Here is a 22,773-nt window from a genome sequence, read left to right as displayed (position 1 = left end):
CTTGGGTTACAATGCCACAAAGTCCACCCTCCAAAGAAGCCAATTTCTCTTGGGGAAATAGCCTCTGTAATCTGAATGTTCTTTGAAAATCCTCAGTAGATCCCAATTGAAAACTTTTTTTACTACACAAGTGCCTGGAGGCCTCTAGAAAACATCCATGTCCTGATAGTAATCTTTGTGGTTTTATGCTGGAATTGCAATCAGCACATGCTCTGGGGATTCCTTTGTTTAAAGTGGCTCCTACCCACTTCCTCTTTCTTCAGGAGATAGAAAAGCTTTCCTGAAGCAAGGGGCAGTCACCATAAGTCTCTCCGCTCTCCCCACCTGCTTATTTGTGAGATGTAGTCTGCCTGCAGCCTAGGCACAAGAGGCTTGCAATGTGCTGCTTTTGTAACTACTCCTTAAGCTTTTGTATTCTGAACATTATATATATTTGTAAATCTTTCCAGTCAAGATTACTCTCTTAAACCTCTGAGTGCTTTGAGCCTGGATCTACGCCTTATCCACAAAGGTAACTAATAACTGCATACTCTCTAAATGCTCTGTTACCCTGCAGCTCTATTCCTCTGGAGGGACTTGGGCCCAAGTCCAAAAGCTCCAACATTTTATTGCAGACTAACATCTCCTAAAACATGTAAATGAAGCAGTTGCAGGCGGAGGAGGGGGAATAAATACAAGAAGCAAATCTCTGCTGAGAGAAGTTAAGGCTTCCCCTTTAAGAGAAACCTTGCAGCCTGGGAATGAGGAAGCATTTGAACTGATGCCCTGGCCAATCAGGGCTTTTCTACAGTGTTGGAGGCTTGAGGCAGCCAGTTAGTTCGGGACAAGCAGAAGGCTGCACCTTTACTCATGCCAATTTTTCAATTATTGAGGGTTATATCCACTCCAGGATATCATGAAGGTAGGGTCACTCCGGATCAATCTTGCTTGTTGCAGAGGGGAAATTTAAATCACCCAAAATCAAAATGGAATTTCTATTCAGTGTAGACAGCAGGGACTGAATCAATCTGAGATTGGAATAAAAGCTCCATGCAGATTCAGCCCTTGTTTATTTTCCCCAAGGCACAGGTTTCAAGGGGGTTCTAGGAGGATTTGGGGATGTGATTGATGCCACTGTTTTGTATGTTCTGTATTTTAATGGTTGTGTCTTTTATGTTTTTATTGTGGGGATATCCTATTGCATCCCACCACGAGCCAGCTGTCCAGGAGTGGCAAGTAAGTAATATATATATATATATATTAATGGTTAAATATTTATCAGTGATATGCCCATATACAGTCATGGCCCTGGAGGGGGTGGGAAGGGGAGGGGTCCCAGGTGGGCATGTCCACAGCTCTGCTTCCCAACCTTATTCTGCACGATTGAGCTACTTCTGGGGTTCTTGAAGCCTGAAGAATGTTTCAGGGGTTTCACAACAGTAAATAAAAGTTGAGAAAGGCTGCCCTAGTTGGAATAAATCAAATCAGAATAGATTATTGGATGGACTGATAAACATTCTGTGAAAGTTGCCACATTCCGCCCACGTGGAACAGTAGCAGTCCTACCTGCTCCCATATGACCATTTATGCACTGGGAACTTCACCGTCCCAGGTCCCATGCAGAAGCCCAAATCGGGGGTGGATGAGGTGCCCCAGGCCAAATGCTCCCCTATTTGGGTGCAGGAAGAGGTGGGGCAACCTCCCACAACTAAACAGCCTGCAGCGTGGCATGAAACCTCCAGTGCGTAAATGGTCTATATCTTATTTGCGCCTGCTAGCTTGCCCAAATGGATTGGTAAACCGGTGTGGGGAATTGGGATGACAAAGAAGGAAAAACAATACTTGATAACAGCAATTGACTTTTTACCTTTGGAGGGAGGTGAGTGAAAACTAAGAAATGGAAACAGCAGACAAATGTGTTTTTTTCGGAAGAAGGAGAGGAGGTGGCAAGATGTGATAAGGGTATCTGGGATTTTTTGGAAATCTTGAATTTTGGGGGGTCCAATAGGAAGGTATTTTTCGGGTATTTTTTTCAGTTCGGTTTATGCCGAAGGCACACCCCTAGTCCCTGTCTGACACATTTTTAATGTTCTTAAAAAACTTTTAAAAACTTTAAAAAAAAATCACATCAGGGGGGAAATTTTTAGCCAGTTCCAGGTTGGGAAATATCTGAAGATATTTGGGTGTCACCTGGAAGCAGCACATGGATGTTGCTGACATTGGGGGATGACACTTTAATTTTGGGGCAAAACTCTATGGCAGTGGTTCGCAACCTTCGTAATGCCGCAACCCTTTAATACAGTTCCTCATGTGGTGGTGACCCCCCAACCATAAAATTTGCCTGAGACCGACCAGAGGTCCCCCTCAGACATCCCTTCCGTGTCCTGAACCAGTCTGACCTCTCTAAGGGTCTTAGCTAAGTTCCTGTTCCTGTTAAATTGTTGTTTAAGATTACTGAAATTGTGTTACTTAGATTATTGTTGTGGTTGTATTTGTTTATGTTAATATATTGATTTCTTCCATGTATCCCCACATGATGTTGTATCTAAACTGCCCTGAGCCATATGGAAGGGCGGTATAGAAATACAAATAAATGAATAAATAATATTTTAAAGAGTAAAGATACTTTACTCTGCTCTGGTTCAATATGCATTGTAAAATCAGCGTTCAGTAGCACCTTTAAGACCAACAGAGATTTATTCAAGGTGTGAGGTTTCTGATTTTATTGCGCTACTTCAGACCAATAGGCTACTCATTCGAATCTATCAACATGCATTGTGAAACCGATGCATCCTGGAGATTGTGGGTTTTTTTCCTTCCAAACAGCCGGTTTCTATAACTGCAACGTGGCACGTTTCTCCCTTCCCTGCATCTTTCTAAATTAAAAAAAAAAATTTTTTTTTTAAGAGGTGGGGGGGGGGGAAATGCAACCCCACAGGAGCCGCGCGGGTGCCACGACGCCTTCCCAGCCGCGCCACCCAGCGGGCGCCTCTTGCTCGCGAGTAGCGAGGCGCAAGAGAAAGGCCGAGGTCTGCACATGCGCGCTGCCGGCGGCGGCGGCGGCGGCGGAGCTACGGCAAGGAACGTCGGTGGCCTTGTTTGTTTTGTTCGCCCGGGGCTGCAAGCGGAGCGGCCGCGCTTTTCCCGCTCCTTGCGGCTCTGCAGGGACTGCAGGAATCCGGATCCTGGAAAAAGTGCGGAGATCTTCCCTTTGCACACAAAAAAAAAAAAAAAAAAGGGCGGTGGGTGGGCGCGCCTCGTTGCTTTCTAAGGAGCGTTGGCCGCAACGGGAAGGGAGGGTGGAGACCCAGCAAGCTGGTGCAAGCAGGCTGGGTGCAGCTGATGCTTTTTCCCCGCATCTGCGCTGGGGCCGAAGTTTGCAAAAAGGAATGGGGTTGGGCAGGCAACGCGGAAGGCCGGAGGCGCTTCCAGCAAGGCTTTGCACGCGGGCTGGGTTTTGGAGCCCCGTTCACACGTGCACAAACAAAACAAAAAAAAATTCTGCTTGCCGGGGTTCTTATAGGGGAAGCGACGGGAGGAGTGCAGCGCTTCTTTAACTGGGTTTCCGCTCAGACCGACGGGGCTGCCCGCCTTAATTGATTGGGGTGAAGCTGCCAGGTGCTGAATCGGAATCAGTGTTGCCTGCTCGGCTGGCAGCAGCGGTGCAGAGTCCCCCCGGCGGGGGGGGGGGGGGAGTTCAAAGCTCACCCAACCCAGAGACGCACCCATTGAACCGCACTGGGCGCTGGAGAGCCTTTCCGGTTGGGAAACCCAGAAGGGGGGATGGGAGGGGCGAGAAGTGGAAAACTGCTTCTCATTTTTATATATGTTCTTTTGGGGATGCCAGTTCCCAAGTGAAACCTGGGGATCCCCTGGAATTGTAGCTCATCTACAGAAAACGGAGGTGAGTTCCCTAGAGGGTGGACTCCACTGCATAATACTCCCCTGAGGTCCCTCCCTGCCCCAGATCCTGCCCCCTCCCGGCTCCACCCCCAAAGTCTCCAGGTATTCCCTAACCCAGAGCTGGCAACCCCATCCAGACTACACAGATCAGTTCCCCTAAGACTCCATGACAGATTCTACTGAGGTCCCTCCTTGCCCGAAATCGCGGCCACTCCCAGCTCCACCCCCATATTCTCCAGGTATTCCCCAACCCAGTGCTTGCAAACACCATCTTAACTCCTGACTCACCTTAGCTTCTGAAGTTTGGCAATTCTCCCCTCCCCGCAAATACTTGTATGTAAACAGATTCCAGGGCAGGGATTCACCCCATTATGCAAACAGAGTGGGTGAGTTTTCGGGAAGGCTTTCTAGCCCCCAGTGGGGTTCGATAGGTGTGGCTGTTGTTGCCACTTCAAGGGTTAGGTGAACAGCTTTGAACTGAAAATGGGAACATTGCCTCCTCCCCTGCCACACACCTGGCACCGCTCTGCTTCTCCCCACCCACCCCGAGCATGGCAGGGGTCCCCGGGCCATGGGCAGGATTTCTGGCACCCGGTTGTAAAACATCTGGAGATTTGAGGATGGAGCCTGGGACCCACCTCAGTGGGGTTCAGTGCCATAGATTCTCCCCCCCTCCAAACTATACATTTTTCCCAGGGGTGTCCTGGATGGCCCAGGTAAGCCCTACCCAGTCAGATCTCGGAAACTGAGCAGGGCTGACCCTGCCTAGCATCTGCGTGGGAGATCTCCCAGGATTTGGGGGGGAATTCCTCCAAGGAGGGCTAGGAGCCAAGCTACAGAGACAGGCAATATATTTTACAAAGCCATGAAAATCGACAAATGGCTTTGTATTCATTTGAAAATACCTGGAACGATGGCTATTTATTTATATAAAATCTGTTTTGCTAAACGACTATTTTGGGAAACTGATTCATATTATGCTGTTCTTGTAGTTTTGCCACTGGAGAAAACACTTAATAACGGGTTGTGTCCTGGCGTATATTATTTTTGGAATGAAAAAAATAAAATATGCCAGCACCTCTCTTCAAAAATTAGCCGTGGGATTATCCCAAGAAATTCAGACACTGAGAAACTTCATATCAGGATCTCAGATAGTGGTTTTCTTTCCTAACTAATGTCTTCTTCCGTCCTGTGTCCCGTCCCCCCCAAGGATGGCTGTCCCCAAGCCAGAAGAATTGAAGAATCTCAGGGAATCTTTCCGGGCCAAAAAACAAACGTGTTTCATCTTGGGTGCCTCGGGTGAGACCGGGAAGGAGCTGCTGGCTGAGATCTTGAGGGAGCCAATATTCTCCACGGTGACGCTCATTGGCCGGCGAAAGCTGGATTTGGAAGAGTCGCTCCACACGCCCGTGGTAAGAGAGCTCTGCCAGCCATTAATGTTCGCGAAGAGAGTTAGACAGAGCTCAGTTTAAATATATATATTATAGGAGCTTGGGTAACCGTGCAGCTGGAGATTTTGCCAACTGTGCATTTGGTCTCTTAGCAAAACCAGTTGCACCTGGCTCAGAGGCATAATCTGCACCTGCTGATCCCCAGATCTGGGCAGGGTTTGGCTTTGTGTGTGCCGCCCACAGTGCAATCTGTGCTGTTTTGAAGCTTGATCGGTCATTGGGAGTAGACCGATAAAAGCTACTGTGCAGGCCAGTGTGACTGATTTTGTTGTGACAGTAGCAGGAGATTTCTCCTTTACTGGCTGTCTTTGGTGTTAACAAGAGCTTTTGACCGTACTGTGTTCATATTTTAGGCCTGCTTTGCAATACGGAAATGTGTGCCTCTTTTTGTCAGATCATATGCTTGAACTTGCCAACAAAAGTGCGTCTAGTCAAGGCTATGGTCTTCCCCAGTGGTCCCCAACCTGCGGGCCGCGGCCCAGCACCGGGCCGCAAAGGCCATGGCGCCGGGCCGCGGCTCCCTCTCCCCGCCCCCCCCCCCAGTAAAAAACTTCCCAGGCCGCAAGCTTGCGGCCCGGGAAGCTACTTACCGCGGGAGGGCGGGGAGAGGGAATCAGGGCCGGGCCGCGCCCGCGCGGCCCGCGGGTGCGACCCGATCCGTGGGCGCGGCCCGCGGGTGCGGCCCGATCCGTGGGTGCGGCCCGCGGGCGCGGCTGGGAGCGGCCCGAAGCATGGGCGTGGCCCGCGCGGGCGCGGTCCCTGCGGGCGCGACCCGATACCCTGCCGGTCCCCAGCCTAATAAAGGTTGGGGACCACTGGTCTTCCCACTTGCAATGTATGGCTGTGAAAGTTGGACCATGAGGAAGGCCGAGCGTCAAAGAATTGAGGCTTTTGAACTCTGGTGCTGGAGAAGACTCTTGCGAGTCCCTTGGACTGCAAGGCGAACAAACCAGTCAGTCCCAGAGGAGATCAACCCTGACTGCTCTTTAGAAGGCCAGATCCTGAAGATGAAACTCAAATACTTTGGCCACCTCATGAGAAGGAAGGACTCCCTGGAGAAGAGCCTAATGCTGGGAGCAATCGAGGGCAAAAGAAGAAGGGGACGACAGAGAATGAGGTGGCTGGATGGAGTCACTGAAGCAGTCGGTGCAGACTTAAATGGACTCCGGGGAATGGTAGAGGACAGGAAGGCCTGGAGGATCATTGTCCATGGGGTCACGATGGGTCGGACACGACTTCACAACGAACAACAACAGTGCTTGAACTTAAAATCGGTCTAAGATGAGCTACAGTTTAGCCCGACAGTATACATTGGGCTCCCCAGTGGGGACAAATAGCCGTTCCCTGGGCTCATTTTAGGTGAGGAAACGGTGCCCATCCTGCCCTGTCACCTCTTGGTTATCTAAGCTTATTAATAGTACCTTCTGTTTTGGTCCGATTTGCAGAAACAAGAAGTGGTTGACTTTGAGAAACTGGACGAGTTTTCTGCTGCCTTCCAAGGCCACGATGTCGGATTCTGCTGCCTGGGCACCACCAAAGCCAAAGCTGGAGATGTGAGGAACTTGGCCTGATCGGGAAATAGGACAGTGCATGAAGTGTAGAGGAAGCAAAGGGAGGTGGAGGGAATAGGTGGAGCCAGGAAACGAAGGGAATATGGCCATCCTAGGGGAATGGGCCAGGGTGGACAGAACTGCTTTGCTTCCCGCCAGGTATGAGTATGAAACAGGAGTGCTTTGGCCACTGGGTATGATTCTGTGGCTCTGTTTATGATGCAAGAGGCTGGGGGGGGTGTAGTTTCCCCATTATCATTGGGACTCCACAGGGCTTCCACGTAGCAAAGGTGGCCAAATTGTGGCTCTCCAGATGCCCTTGGACTGCAATTCCCATGAGCCCCTCCCAGCATGTGCTGGCAAGGGCTTGTGGGAATTGTAGTCCATGGACATCTGGCAAGGCTTCGTGGGAATTGTAGTCCATGGACACCTGGCAAGAGTATAAGAAGGACGGTCTAGAAATTAAACCAAACAGAGAGAAACAGACCTATCCACTGGCAATACAATAAATGCCCCTGCCCTATAGCTCCCCTGTGCCATTTTCTGCTTGAAGAGAATGAAATGGTTTTATTTCAAAGAGAAACAGCTTCATAAAGAAAGAGGAGAGAGGAGGAATAGACCCTAACTGTTGTTCTGCATTCATTCTGTTCATTCCGTTCTGGAGGCAAGCAGGGAGGAAGTGTGCTCAAAGGAGCAGGACGTTTCCAGTGGAGCCAATCATGACACAGGAGGACAATATTTGAAACTAAGCTAACTATGCTAAAGACACATACCCTCCAATGCCCCTTTTGAATAGTCTTCATATCCTTTCGAGAGCCAGTTTGGTGTAGTGGTTAGGAGTGCGGACTTCTAATCTGGCGAGCCAGGTTCGATTCTGCACTCCCCCACATGCAGCCAGCTGGGTGACCTTGGGCTTGCCATGGCACTGCTAAAACTGTTCTGACTGAGCAGGAATATCAGGGCTCTCTCAGCCTCACCCACCCCACAGGGTGTCTGTGGTGGGGAGAGGAAAGGGAAGGCGATTATAAGCCACTTTGAGCCTCCTTCAGGTAGGGAACAGCGGCATATAAGAACCAACTCTTCTTCTTCTTTTGAATCATGCATACTACAGAGCTTGAATATTTCAACAGTGTGAACTTCTAGCCAGGTGGATTACTGGGTTATCATGACACTTGGGGATCATAGAAGCCTAGAGTTGGAAGGGGCCTCCAGGGTCATCTAGTCCAACCCCCTGCACAATGCTACCTGCCTACCCACTCACAGCCCCCTGCCTACCCACAGGAACCCCAATTTCGTGCCCAAATGATTCCACACACAACCCCAAAATCCAGCCTGTCCTGGAAGAAATTGTCTCTTCTATTAGTGGAGAATCATCTCTTCTATCAGTGGAGCTGTGCAGACTTCAACAAATGGAGGAGAAAAGAGCTTTCCCATTCTGCTCCTCTTGCTGTAGCTGTTACTTTGCATGGGGCCCTTGATTCTGCGAACCAGCTTTACCAGGCTTGGCAAAGACAGATGCAGGAAGAGAACATTGTGGAAAACCTGTGACTGTTGGCAGTTCGCTGGGCCCAGCCACTGGTTGTCCATCTTTGGGCTGATCCTGCGTTGAACAGGGGGTTGGACTAGATGGCCTGTATGGCCCCTTCCAACTCTATGATTCTGTGATTCATGTGATATAGTTTATGATACGTGTGTCTTGAATATGTCCCAATCTACTACTGTGAGTATTTGTGAGGATTGTCTAAATGAATTAATATTAGATCCAGGGGCACCTTTAAGACCAACAAAGTTTTATTTAAGATATATAAGCGTTCGTGTGCATGGACACTTCTTTGGAAATCTGCACACAAAAGCTTCTCATCTGTTTCTGCTGGCTGCAGAGGAGAGGACACGCAGTAATGGGTTTAAACTTCAAGTACAACGATATAGGCTAGATATCAGGAAAAAAATTTCACAGTCAGAGTAGTTCAGCAGTGGAATAGGCTGCCTAAGGAGGTGGTGAGCTCCCCCTCACTGGCAGTCTCCAAGCAAAGGTTGGAGACACACTTTTCTTGGATGCTTTAGGATGCTTTGGGCTGATCCTGCGTTGAGCAGGGGGTTGGACTAGATGGCCTGTATGGCCCCTTCCAACTCTATGATTCTATGATCATAACCTGGAAAATCATGACCATTCCCCCGACGGCATGCAGGTCGTCTGATGGGCCCTTGGGAGGAGATGGCTCTTCCCCCTCCTCCGCAAGGGCTACGCAGAGGAGCTGGCACATCGTCAGGAGGCACCAGTGGGCCTTTGATTCACCTTGACTGGAAGGGCCCTTCCCTACTGAGAGCCAGTCAGAGGGACATGCTGCCAACTCCCAGCCCCCCACAGCGAGAGCTAGCAGTGCGGAAGGCCTGCCACTGGCTCCCCAGCCCATGAATAAAATTGGGTTGGTCTTCAAGTTGCCACTGGACTCAAAGCTGGTTTCACAGCTTCAGAACAACACAGCTACCCACCTGAATCAATCCAAATGAATAAATGTTACTCTCTCCACCTGTCCAGGACGGATTTGTGCGGGTCGACCACGATTATGTTCTGCACTCGGCGGAATTGGCCAAAGCTGGCGGGTGCCGCCATTTTGTCTTACAGTCAACTAAGGGTGCAGATGCCTCCAGCTCTTTTTTATACCTTCGAGTTAAGGTATGCGTGAGGGTTGAGATTCCAGGCAGGGAGGTTGCAAAGTCCAAGAGACAGGAGGAATGAGTGGTTTCCACCTTCCTCTCCATTCTGTCCTTACGTACTCGAGCTTCTTATGTACTCGAGAGCCAGTGTGGTGTGGTGCTTAAGAACGGCGGCCTCTAATCTGGAGAAAGAGCCTCTTGTGGCGCAGAGTGGTAAGGCAGCGACATGCTGTCTGAATCTGTCTGCCCATGAGGTTGGGAGTTAGATCCCAGCAGCCGGCTCAAGGTTGACTCAGCCTTCCATCCTTCCGAGGTCGGCACAATGAGTACCCAGCTTGCTGGGGGGTAAACGGTAATGACTGGGGAAGGGAATGGCAAACCACCCCGTATTGAGTCTGCCATGAAAACACTAGAGGGCGTCACCCCAAGGGCCAGATATGACTCGGTGCTTGCACAGGGGATACTTTTACCTTTTTAATCTGGACAACTGGGTTTGAATCCTCCACATGCAGCCAGCTGGGTGACCTTGAACCAGTCCCATCTTGTATCCACCATCAACCTCTTGAAGGACTTTCACCCCTGATGAATTTGTAGGCCCACTCGCTACCTGTAGCCTGTCTTTTCTTCAGTGTGGAGCCAAATGCTATTTGTATGAGGGGGGGTGTTGGAGAGCTTGTCCCTAATGTTTGGTTTGCTGTATCCCCCTCCCTTCAAACAGGGTAAAGTAGAGAACAGGATCAAAGCCGTTGGCTTCGACCGCTACTCCATATTTCGACCAGCGTAAGTATTAACAGGTGGACATGTGGAGATGGAGGGGTGATGATCTTTTATGACCCCAGCTCAAGAGTCCATTGTGGAGCATTCGTCCTTCTGGAATGTTCAGCGATTGGCCATCATGCAGGTTATCGGGATCGTTGTGCAAGAATCTATGCTGTACATGAAAGACCTTGTCATGAGGGGATCTGATAACCATCTTGAAGTTTTTAAAAGGCTGCCATGAAATTAATTCAAAAGAAATTCTGTCTAAACATCCGGAAGAAGTTCCTGACAGTCAGAGCAGTTCCTTGGTGGAACAGGCTTCCTCGGGAGGTGGTGGGTTCTCCATTTTTGGAAATTCTTAAACAGAGGCTGGAGAGCCATCTGACGGAGAGGCTGATTCTGTGAAGGTTCAAGGGGGTGGCAGGTGACAGTGGATGGGGGTGATAGGGCTGTGAGTGTCCTGCACAGTGCAGGGGGTTGGACTAGATGACCCAGTAGGTCCCTTCCAGCTCTATGATTCTATGAGTGTTATCAGTTCTAGAGCATCACAGGAAAAAGCCACGAGGCTAGTGGAGGCTAGGGATGCCAGCATCCAGGTGGGGCCTGGGGATCCCCCAGAATTACAGCTCATCTCCAGGCGACAAAAATCAGTTCCTCTGGAGAACATGGTTGCCTAGAAGGTGGACTGTACAGCATTAGGCCAGCTCAAGGTTGACTCAGCCTTCCATCCTTCCGAGGTCGTTAAAATGAGTACCCAGCTTGCCGGGGGGTAAACGGTAATGACTGGGGAAGGCACTGGCAAACCACCCCGTATTGACTCTGCCATGAAAACACTGGAGGGCGTCACCCCAAGGGTCAGACATGACCCGGTGCTTGCACAGGGGATACCTTTACCTTTTTACCGACCTTGTCCATTTCTACTCTCTGTTTCTCCGTGGGCCGTAGCCCGTTATGTAGTTTCCTGTAGTCCTCATTGTTTGGGGCAGAGCTGAGAGGTAGCCCGCGTGAACGTGGGAGGGAGCTGGTCCTTGATCCGCATCTCTTCTCTCTCGCAGAGTGCTGCTGTGTGATCGTCGGGAATCTCGTCCTGGCGAGTGGGTCGCCAGAAAAGTCCTCGGAGCCATAGCCTATGTCTGCCCCACGTTCTACTCCGTCCCCACAGTGACTGTGGCTCGGGCTATGGCGAACGATGTAGTGATGCCTGGACGTGATAACCAGAAGGTGGAAATTCTGGAGAACGCAGACATACATGCCCTGGGGAACGTTAAATAGCTGGCGGGCTCATCCCTGCCTGATATATCTTGTATAAGGCCCCCCCTATCTATCCCAATAACCCACTTTGGCCTATCTTTCCCCTTCCCCGGGGGCTACCCCTCAGATGGTGAGGCATTCCACATTTCCTTGAAACCATTCCTCTGTGTTTCCATGGTAACCTACCAAGCCACCGTATAATGGCCGCCATTTTGAATAAGATTGGGGATTTTCCTAAAGGACTAATGTTACTTTGGGCGGTATTTAGGGATCATAAAAAGTTACCATGCATGTCCTGGGCGTGGGAGATCCCCCATTTGCGTGGCTACGGTACTTTGGCTTGACCCGCTGCTGAGCTGTAGTTTAGTATGGATTTCCTGTTCCCATCATGCACTGGGTAGAATAATACACCAAAATGCCCTTTGCTTGAAGGTCAGCTATGAGCTCTCCTGCTATTCCAAGACGAAGCCTAGCTCTCCTCACAGCTAGTAAGTGTGTATTGGAGAAGTGAGTAGACACGTAGTTGGTGTTGAAGATCCTTTCCCCTGTTGGGACTTAAATACTGGAAATGGACACTCCAGAAAAAGTGGCTATTAAAATGGTGAGAAATACTGACCCTTTGTGCTTTAAAACATACTTCTCTTTGAATGATATGGAAAAACCACATTTAAAGTCACACCTCTGTGGCAGTCCCCTAAAGCCAGCATCTAAGACAGGAGTGGCCAAACTGTGGCTCTCCAGATGCCAGTGGACTTCAATTCCCAGCAGGCTGGCAGGGGCTTGTGGGGATTGTAGTCCCTGATCTAAGGCTAAACGTAGCTCGGAGAATTCCGTGGACGGAGCTGTCCGCATTTCTCCTTCACTACAATTTGAACGCCTGAATCCGATCAAGGCCTCAAGGGGAGGTACTGTGTTCTCACTCTGAAAATGGGGAGCCCCTCTTCAGCCTACTGGGGAAACAGGTGCTGATGGGTACCCAAGTGGAACAAGGAGGAGAAGTACTGGGAGTTCTGTCCACCGGCTTCTGAGCACCACACCTGGGACACTGTCCTGATAGGTGTTTTTCTAGGATGCGGAAAACGTTATCTTGAAAGCATTGGATTGAGCGTTTCATTTGTGAGCTTGTGGGAGCTCTCCCTGTCTCCCCTTATGCCAAAGTCACAGCTTTAAGACTCACAATCTGCAGCTGCAAAAAGGGACACATTGTCCCCAAAAGGGACAATGATGCCTTTTCAAAATCCCTCATTTGTATTTAGGATTTCGAGTTTCGATATGAAATTTCTACATGTTCTTAGATAACTTGGATGTAAGTTTGTTTCCTGATTGCTTGTTATACGACTGCTTACAAATAGGCTAACCAGAGAAGAACTTGTTACATTGCTGAATGTAATTATTATTTGCTTCAAAATATCCCACTAGGCATGGACGCTTTATAGAAGGCCACCTCATACCTGACCTCATCGCTACGCATGTACACTGGTGGCAGGTAGGGGGAAAGCCCGTACACAGCAGGGCTAGGATGAGAAATCAGAATCCCAGGGTGCCTACTGAGGCCCGTGCTCCAATAGGAGAGCGACCGGTCACCTGTTGTCCCTCCTTTTCCCTTCTGCTGTCACCGCTGATTGGTCTGCTCACTTTGAGGGAGGGATCATTGAGTAGAGAAAGGACAAGATGAAGGTTTTACCCTTCACCTCCCTCCGGGTCATACTGCAGACTGAAACCAGAGGGACAGAAGAGATGAGCAGGCAGCAGGGTCACATTTAGGGAACCTTGTGGCCCTGAAAATCTTGAGTCAGCACTTGACACATTGTCTTTGTGATGATCGCACAAGCAACACAATACCCTCAGGGAAGCTCCAGTGGGCTAAAGCAGGGGTAGTCAGCCTGTGGTCCTCCAGATGTTCGTGGACTACAATTCCCACGAGCCCCTGCCAGCAAATGCTGGCAGGGGCTCATGGGAATTGTAGTCCATGAACATCTGGAGGACCACAGGCTGACTACCCCTGGGGTAAAGGTTCCTGCCTGATTGTCATTTGGAGTGACACACATTCTTGAGGGAAGTTGGTGTGTGAAATTGCCTACAAATCAGGGAATCATGTGGCTACAGGGTATCCTTGGCCCACATGGGTATCCCAGCCCTGCCTTCATTTTGATAGTTGGGCAAAAGATTTTTCAAGGGAATTCTTGTCAAACGAGAAGCATTTAATGGTTCAGGGGTAAAGAGAATGGTTGAAAATGAAACCAATGCAGCTAGCCTAGTATTTTTCAAGTTTTTAAAACACGTTAAGTTTGATTACGATATATATGCGTGTATATCTGCACAGTACCAATCCCATTTCTATGAACGGTCATTTTATTTTAAAATCAAAATCCTAACTGCCTTTCGTGAGTGACCGGATTCTGAAGTTCAGGTTACAGATATTGATAACTAAAATAATCTGCATGTTGAAGATACTGATGAAGTGAAAACAGCAAATAACCGTTAAATGAACTTTACTGGTTAGCATTGGGCTCTGATTGACAGTTCTGCTAAGATTGTGAAAGAGACTTTTGAATGCCTTAATATATTGAAAGCTGCTGAAATGTCTTAAATATTGCCATTTGTGTGCACTCATCAATTAAATAAAGAGTTATTTTAAATGCTGACTTGTTTCTATGCTATTAATAATACACAGAATCCTAGAGTAGCAGGGGCCAGTCAGGCCATCTAGTCCCACCCCCTGCTCAATGCAGGATCATCCTCAAGCATTCAGGAGAAGTCTCTGTCCAGCCACTGCTTAGAATCATAGAACCATAGAGTTGGAAGGGGCCATACAGGCCATTTAGTCCCACCCCCTACTCAATGCAGGATCAGCCCTAAGCATCCAGGAGAAGTCTCTGTCCAGCCACTGCTTAGAATCAGAGAACCATAGAGTTGGAAGGGGCCAGACAGGCCATTTAGTCCCACCCCCTTCTCAATGCAGGATCAGCCTCAAGCATCCAGGAGAAGTCTCTGTCCAGCCACTGCTTAGAATCAGAGAACCATAGAGTTGGAAGGGGCCAGACAGGCCATTTAGTCCCACCCCCTGCTCAATGCAGGATCAGCTTCAAACATCCAACCTCAAGTATCTATCCAGCTGCTGCTTAGAATCATAGGATCATAGAGTTTCTTGTTTGACACACACTGCTTGTGCTGCCTGAGTAGGGAGAGACTCTGGAACAAGAACAGCATTCATTTGTGGATGGCTAATAAGGCTCTGCCATGATTTCGGAAGCTTAGCACAGCCAGCCCTGGTTCCTATTTGGGGGGGGGGGGGGAGGCGCTAAAACAAGAAGAGCTGAGTTTCTGTGCCTTGCTTTTCAGTACCCGACGGAGTCTCAAAGCAGCTTACCGTTGCCTTCCCTTCCTCCCTACAGTACACAACCTGCGAGGGAGGAGAGGCTGAGAGAGCCCTGATATTACTGAAGAAGGAGAAGAGTTGGTTCTTATATGCCGCTTTTCTCTACCTGAAGGAGTCCGGGTTTGATTCGGCACTCCCCCATCCTCACTTACCAGACAGGGTGTCTGTTATGAGGAGAGGAAAGGGAAAGCAACTGTAAGCCACTTTGAGCCTCCTTCGGGTAGAGAAAAGCGGCATATAAGAACCAAGTCGATTTTCCTGTTCCGCACAGGAAAATCCAGCTGCCAAAGCACGTTGAAAGTGCATTATCCTGTGTGTGCAGAATGGGCCTCGGTGAACTGGAATTCCCTGGCTTAGAAGATCCCAGCACATCAGAATTAGCGGTTCCTTCATTGTTCTGCTCTGATCACCTGTTCACTGAAATGGAAAACGGGTCCCCTGAATATTACTCAACAGCGAGACCTCTTATCTTCCTGCCCATCAGGTGCTTCATGGCTTCCTTCACATCCTTGTTCCTCAAGCTGTAGATCAATGGGTTAAGCATCGGGATCACCAACGTATAGAACATGGAAACCACCTTGTCCCGGTCTTGTGACCCTTTGGTCCTTGGCTGGGCGTACATAAAGATGGCGGTGCCATAGAAGAGACTCAGAGCAGTGAGGTGGGAAGTGCAGGTGGAGAGGGCTTTCCGCCGCCCTTGAGCGGCGTGACCTCTGAGGACGCTCCACAGGACCCGCGTATATGAGATGAGGATGGTTGCCGTGGTGACGACAGCAATGACGCTGGTGGAGGCGAACAAGATGGCTTCGGAGAGACGGGTGTCTGAGCAGGAGAGCTTCAGGACCGCGGGGATGTCGCAGAAGAAGTGGTTGATCCGGTTGGGGCCGCAGTAGGACAAGCGGAAAGCACCGCTCGTCTGAATGATGGAACCCAGGAGGCCACAGCTGTAAGCCCCGAGCACGAGCTGAAGGCAGTGGCCTTGGGTCATGAGCAAGGTGTAGGTCAACGGGTGGCAGATGGCCAAGAAGCGATCGTACGCCATGGCCGCCAGGAGGAAACACTCGGCGGTCACCAGGGTCGTGAAGCAGAACATCTGGGTGGCGCAAGCTGGCAGGGAAATGGTGGCCCTGCCCCGCTGAAGCTGGGCCTCCAGCGCCTTAGGCGCTATGACGGAAGAGTAGCAGAGGTCCAAAAGGGAAAGGTTGCTGAGGAAGAAATACATGGGGGTGTGGAGACGCTGTTCGGCTCGGATCAAGGCGACCATCCAGCCGTTGCCCAGCATGGTGGACACGTAGAGGAGAAGGAAGATTCCGGAAAAGACGGGGCCCAGTTCCGGCTTCTCTGTGAAGCCCAAGAGGATGAACGTTGTCACTGTGGTCGTGTTCTGGCCCTCTGCGGAGCTGAGGCTGGGCCGAAAGGTTCTGGGGGGTGAAGCCGTGACATAGTGATGAGATACAAGTTTAGGAATACACTCTAGGACAGGGGTAGTCAAACTGCGGCCCTCCAGATGTCCATGGACTACAATTCCCAGGAGCCCCTGCCAGCGAATGCTGGCAGGGGCTCCTGGGAATTGTAGTCCATGGACATTTGGAGGGCCGCAGTTTGACTACCCCTGCTCTAGGAGAGCAAATCACACGAAGCTGGTTTCTTTATTGCAATGCCGAATAAGACTCCTGTGGCGAAGGGGAAGAAAAAGAAGAAGAGCTGGGGTTTTGTACCCTGCTTTTCACTACTCGAAGGAGTCTCAGTGGGGCTTGCAATCACCTGTCCTTCCTCTCCCCACAACAGGTGCCCTGTGAGGGAGGTGAGGCTCAGAGAGTCCTGAGAGGACTGTGACTGGCTCACCCAGATGGTAGCATGTGGAGGAGTGGGGAATCGAACCCGGTTCTCCAGATTACAGGCTGCTGCTCTTAACCACTATACCAAGCAGGGTGAGGGAAGTGGGTCCTTCTTTTAAATTATTTGAATACAGCTGTCTGAACCACTAAACCCAACCAGCCTTCAATTTATTTTGTTGAATGGGGAAATGGATCAGTGCTATGTGAGTTTTACGTTTCACCACTGGATTTTAAAAGCAAGGGAAAAACAAAAACCCAAACAAAACAAAACCCCCAAACCTCTCGTATCACATCAAAAAACCGTTTCAACAGCTTTTCCATCTGCACTCTAACAGCAAGCAGTAGGAAGCTTGTAACTCACCTCGCCATGATTTGGAAGACAACTGCCACGAGATCTGACAGAAGGAGGGTAATCAAACCCGGCTCGGCAGATTGGAATTCCGCAGTCCTAACCACTGCACCAAGCTGGGTCTCTATTTCAAATGAAAGAAAAGAAACAGATTGAATCCAAGGCACGTCGAAGGTCTTGGCTGTTAAGAAGAAGAAGAAGAAGAAGAAGAAGAAGAAGAAGAAGAAGAAGAAGAAGAAGAAGAAGAAGAAGAAGAAGAAGAAGAAGAAGAAGAAGAAGAAGAAGAAGAAGAAGAAGAAGAAGAAGAAGAAGAAGAAGAAGAAGAAGAAGAAGAAGAAGAAGATATGCCGCTTTTCTCTACCCGAAGGAGGCTCAAAGCGGCTTACAGTCACCTTCCCTTTCCTCTCCCTACAACAGACACCTTGTGAGGTGGGTGAGGCTGAGAGAGCCCTGCTCAGTCAGAACAGCTTTACCAGTGCTGTGGAGAGCCCAAGCTCACCCAGCTGGCTGCATGTGGGGCATGCCAGATTAGAAGTCCGCACTCCTAACCTCTACACCAAATTTAGCACCAAAGACTCAATCTCACCCCCTTCCCGGAACTCTCCAGAAGAGCTCCATGGGTGGGTCAGTGGGTTCCAACAGGAATGGGGATAAGGCAGGGAAAGTCCACTTATAGTTCTTTGAATCTGCCAACTATCTGGGTAGATTTATCACATCATTTATAATTTTCCACTGCTCAACTTCACAATACCTATAGAATTTCTGTTTTCAGAAGTGTAAAGGCCAGCTGTTGAAATCAGCATTCTGGCTGGGCAGAATTTTTTTTCATAATGCACTTCTCTTTCGTTGACTTTTCTTATTTGGCATTCTGTCCCTCCCTTCCTTCTCGTCTATATTATATTTTAAAATCTTGAATAAAAATATTATTTAAAAGATTAAAATTGCAGAGTCACGAAAGCCATAGAGATGCATGAATATTAACATCTGTCTTGTTGTCTTAAACAGAGAAGTTGGTGTGCGTTAGTTGTGTTTATTTGCCTCCTGTTCAAAAACCCCAAACTAATTGCATTTCTTTGTTCTAATAGGAAACTCAGCTGTGAGATTCAAATGTTATCATACCTTGTTACCCATTTCTTGATTGACTGAAGGTTTGTTTTTGTTTTTTTGAACAATCGTGCTTGCGATCTGCTTTGAGTCCCAGAGAGAAAGGCAAACTATAGATCATAATGACTGATAATAGTAATTAATAATTATGTAAAGGTATCACTCTACAACTTGACTAAAGAGCCATCTCTATATGGAGCCGTGGAGAAGCCCAGGAACGTTCACTAACATCCTAACTGCTCAGGGGTAAACGATTGGCAACAGTAGCTTAATGGAAAACCTCAGTAGGCAGATTCAAGGGGGACAGGTCTAAGAACTGCTATTAGCTGTGGGGACCCAAGAGAACCTCCACATTCAGAAGCAGCACATTCCTGAATACCAGGAGCCAACACCAGGGAAAAGCTTCTGTGGCTTGCTGTTGGCCCTCTGGAGGAACTGGTTGGCCACTGTGTTGGACAGGATGCTGGACTAGATGGACCACTGGTCTGATCCAGCAGGGCTCTTCTGATGTTCTTATGACAAATGGAGTTCAAGGTTTAAAAAAATGTTTGGTGGAGTTTGTTCCAAAAGTCCAGTTGTACATACTGTTCTTTTAGCCATCTGATACAAATAGTTCCTATCCAAATTAGAACTGAGTGTTCTCTCTCTTGTATTTACAAAGTGGGGTCATCTATTGCAATGAATTCCTTTACACCCTAATAAGAACATCACAAGAGCCCTGCTGGATCAAACCAATGGTACATCTAGTTCAGCCCGTATCACCAGTGGCCAACCAGTTCTCTGGAGGGCCAACAACAGGGCCTAGAGTCCAAGGCCTTCATAAGAACACAAAAGAGCCCTGCTGGATCAGGCCAGGGGTCCATCCAGTCCAGCATCCTGTCTCACACAGTGGCCTACCAGCTCCTCTGGAGAGGAGAGGGTAGAGAGGCCAAGGTAGAGAGGGTAGAAAGGCCAAGGCCTTCCCCTTGAAGGGTCTGAAGATGAAATAATCAAATCAAACAAATGCTTTTAAAAACAACAGATATTTGTAATGCTGATAGGAAACATTTTGTGATATTATGATATGTACTACCAATAGAAAGCATTTTGTTAGAATGTTAGAATACTAGCCTCTGAAAGCAGGAAATTTATAGATGCTTTGTTAATAGGTATAGGTGCTTTGTTAAATGGTATAGAATCATAGAGTTGGAAGGGGCCACACTGGCCATCTAGTCCAACACCCTGCTCAACGCAGGATCAGCCAAGAGCATCCTAAAGCATCCAAGAAAAGTGTGGATCCAGCCTTTGCTTGAAGACTGCCAGTGAGGGGGAGCTCACCACCTCCTTAGGCAGCCTATTCCACTGCTGAACTACTCTGACTGTGAAAATTTTTTTCCTGATATCTAGTCTATATCGTTGTACTTGTAGTTTAAACCCATTATTGCGTGTCCTCTCCTCTGCAGCCAACGGAAACAGCATCCTGCCCTCCTCCAAATGACAACCTTTCAAATACTTAAAGAGGGCTATCATGCCCCCTCTCAACCTCCTTTTCTCCAGGCTGAACATTCCCAAGTCCCTCAACCTATCTTCATAGGGCTTGGTCCCTTGGCCCCAGATCATCTTCGTCGCTCTCCTCTGTACCCTTTCAATTTTATCTATGTCCTTCTTGAAGTGAAGGACATAGAAAGTACCAATAGACAACATGTTAGAATACTAGCCTCTGAAACCAGGAAGTTTATAGATGCTTTGTTAGTGGATTTTGCTTTGTTAGAATATTGTTCAGCTCGTAGCTCAGGGGGTCTCTTCTCTATCTAAGAGAGAAGGCCACAGGTAAACATAGGGTCGCTATCTCAGTGAGCCGGCTTAATGCAAACATGAGCCTCGGGTCTGGAAGTTTTCACGGATAAGCTAATGAACCGATCAGCTAACGGTTCACCAGCTCGCCAGAGATAAATAGACCTTTTACTAAAAGCAGAAGATGTCAGATTTAGAAGAAGCAGAAGACCCCCTGAATGTCAGAACAGAACGCAAATAGATTGGTGATGCTATAGGGCATACTGTTGTTATAAGAAGACGAATGATGCCAGATGATATATTAAAAGGGTATCTAAGATAAGGTCATTGCCTGTGTCCGTAGAAGATAGATGATGAAAACCCATCACTGGGAAAGTAGTAGGAGACCTGGTATAGGTTGTGGCTTATGTTTAATCCTGTTGTAATTATGTTTAAGGTAAAGGTAAAGGTCTCCCCTGTGCAAGCACCAGGTCATGTCTGACCCTTGGGGTGACGCCCTCTAGCGTTTTCATGGCGGACTCAATACGGGGTGGTTTGCCAGTGCCTTCCCCAGTCATTACCGTTTACCCCCCAGCAAGCTGGGTACTCATTTTACCGACCTCGGAAGGATGGAAGGCTGAGTCGACCTTGAGCCAGCTGCTGGGATCGAACTCCCAGCCTCATGGGCAGAGCTAACAATGGGTGGACTTTCTGTATAAATACAACTCACTGTGAATGGTCTGCACGGTATTCCCTCTGAGCCCCTTGGCAAAGAAGAAACCTGTCCACATGGCCAATAAACTCTGGTGTTTTTCTGAGACCATGCCTGCTTTCCTGATTGGGCCTGGGGAAGATAACGGGGCACAACACCCTGACATTGCCTCCTGACTCTGAGATTCAGAGGATTTGTGTGTTTGGATGTGGAGGGTTCCCTCAGTCACTGTGGGTAGAAGCCACTGACAGACCTCTCCATGAATCTATCTAATCCTCTTTAAAAGTTTATTTCCTGTAGTCATCACTAAATCCTCTGGCAATAAATTGCACATTTTAACAACTGTCAGGAAGAAGTTCCTGACAGTCAGAGCGGTTTCTATCAGTGGAACAGGCTTCCTCGGGAGGTGGTGGGTTCTCCATCTTCGGAGATTTTTAAACAGAGGCTGGAGAGCCATCTGATGGGGAGGCTGATTCTGTGAAGGTTCAAGGGGGTGGCAGGTGACGGGATGAGCGATAGGATTGTGAGTGTCCGGCATAGTGCAGGGGGTTGGACTAGATGACCCAGGAGGTCCCTTCCAACTCTATTATTCTATGGTTCTAGGACCCTGGCTTTAGTTTTCAAGCATCTGAATTTCAGTCATAACTCTTACTTTGGCTACAATGCATATTCCATTAAAAACAGCGAGCTTCCCCCTTATCAGTATTTGCACATGTGCACAAAGTAGCTTTATGAGAAATCCAAAGGCTTTCTAATGCTTTGTCTGAGAACTCAGCAATCTGAAATGACATTGCTTTGGAGTTACTATGCTGAGTTTCTACAAAACATAATGAACTTATCTCTGATGGGGAAAAGGCTGGAGGAACAGGAGGAGTGTCCAGACTACACCCTCTTGCCTCACAGCATGAAAAATAATGGAAGAGGAAGCCCTAAATTATCCATCCTTCCAGTCTCCTCTTTGTTTAGATGAGGATCAATTCTTCTTGGGCCGGCCAAAGGTATTAAGAACATAGGAAGAGCCATGTTGGACCAGATCTATAGCCCATCTAGTCCAGGATCCTGCCTCACACGGTGGACAACCAGTTCCTCTGAAGGACCAGTAAGAAGAAGAAGAAGAAGAAGAAGAAGAAGAAGAAGAAGAAGAAGAAGAAGAAGAGTTGGTTCTTATATGCCGCTTTTCCCTACCCGAAGGAGGCTCAAAGCGGCTTACAGTCGCCTTCCCATTCCTCTCCCCACAACAGACACCCTGTGAGGTGGGTGAGGCTGAGAGAGCGCTGATATCACTGCCCGGTCAGAACACTTTTATCAGTGCCGTGGCAAGCCCAAGGTCACCCAGCTGGATGCATGTGGGGGAGCGCAGAATCGAACCCGGCATGCCAGATTAGAAGTCCACACTCCTAACCACTACACCAAACTGGCTCTCAGGACACAGAAGCTGAGGACTTCATGAGAACATCAGAAGAGCCCTGCTGGATCAGGCCAGTGGTCCATCTGGTCCAGCGGTCCATCTAGGGCCAACAACACTGCATAGAGATGTTCCCCAGATGTTGTTTCCTGGCTCCGGTACTTGGACAATTAGTGTCTCTAAACATGGAAGGTTCCCTTTAGTCACCATGGCTAGTACCCACAGATAGACCCATCCTCTTTGAATCTGTTTTATCCCCTTTCACGGCTATCTATAAGAACTTTTTTAAAAAGCATCCTTCATTTTTAGGGAAAGCTAACAGATTGGGGCTGGGGAATACTTAGAGGATTCCTGAGTACATATTTAAGATAGGTTTGGTTTGCCAAAAGGGTATTTCATAGTCCCCAAGCCACCCCAGCTGACCCTACAAAATAATGCCCTGTTTATGAGACATACCTTTTCATCTCTGGGCTAGACAGACCGCATCAGAAGATGAACCATGCTGTAGGTGGCTAGGAGAATTCGCTCCAATTCCTCTCGCATGAGAATCCTGGTGGTGTCTGTGTGAGATCTGCCGAAATGCACAAACCTTCCACAATCTCTCTTGCCTAGGGGCCCAGTGAATTAAGATGTAAGTGTGTACTTTTTTTATCTCCTGAGAACCTGGGAAGGGTTACTCCTCT

The 22,773-nt window shown here is 48.6% G+C and overlaps 2 protein-coding genes across 4 annotated transcripts; one reads left to right on the top strand and one right to left on the bottom strand.

The window, feature by feature from the left end:
* The first annotated feature begins 880 nt into the window (after positions 1-880).
* HTATIP2 (HIV-1 Tat interactive protein 2) lies at positions 881-14,196 on the top strand. Of its 3 annotated transcripts, XM_077329352.1 has the most exons (8): positions 881-901; positions 1,199-1,215; positions 5,093-5,294; positions 6,779-6,886; positions 9,423-9,560; positions 10,260-10,321; positions 11,356-13,413; positions 13,543-14,196. In XM_077329352.1, exons 1-7 carry the CDS (start codon positions 896-898, stop codon positions 11,570-11,572), a joined length of 750 nt encoding a protein of 249 aa, XP_077185467.1. In that variant the 5' UTR covers positions 881-895; the 3' UTR covers positions 11,573-13,413; positions 13,543-14,196. The 3 variants fall into 3 exon arrangements, with proteins under 3 accessions (XP_077185467.1, XP_077185468.1, XP_077185469.1); XM_077329353.1 differs by lacking the exons at positions 881-901; positions 1,199-1,215; positions 13,543-14,196 and adding an exon at positions 3,003-3,173 and having other exon boundaries at positions 11,356-13,221; XM_077329354.1 differs by lacking the exons at positions 881-901; positions 1,199-1,215; positions 13,543-14,196 and adding an exon at positions 3,365-3,883 and having other exon boundaries at positions 11,356-13,221.
* Positions 14,197-15,375: 1,179 nt separating this feature from the next.
* On the bottom strand, positions 15,376-22,720 carry LOC143833483 (olfactory receptor 5B21-like). The gene is made up of 3 exons (XM_077329351.1): positions 22,547-22,720; positions 17,130-17,241; positions 15,376-16,351 (listed from the first exon to the last, which is right to left on the bottom strand). Exons 2-3 carry the CDS (start codon positions 17,135-17,137, stop codon positions 15,376-15,378), a joined length of 984 nt encoding a protein of 327 aa, XP_077185466.1. The 5' UTR covers positions 17,138-17,241; positions 22,547-22,720.
* Positions 22,721-22,773: the final 53 nt, after the last annotated feature.

The sequence above is a fragment of the Paroedura picta genome, chromosome 3 (assembly GCF_049243985.1).
Source record: "Paroedura picta isolate Pp20150507F chromosome 3, Ppicta_v3.0, whole genome shotgun sequence".
NCBI classification, from domain to species: domain Eukaryota; kingdom Metazoa; phylum Chordata; class Lepidosauria; order Squamata; family Gekkonidae; genus Paroedura; species Paroedura picta.
This window is presented reverse-complemented; position numbering and strand designations above follow the sequence as displayed.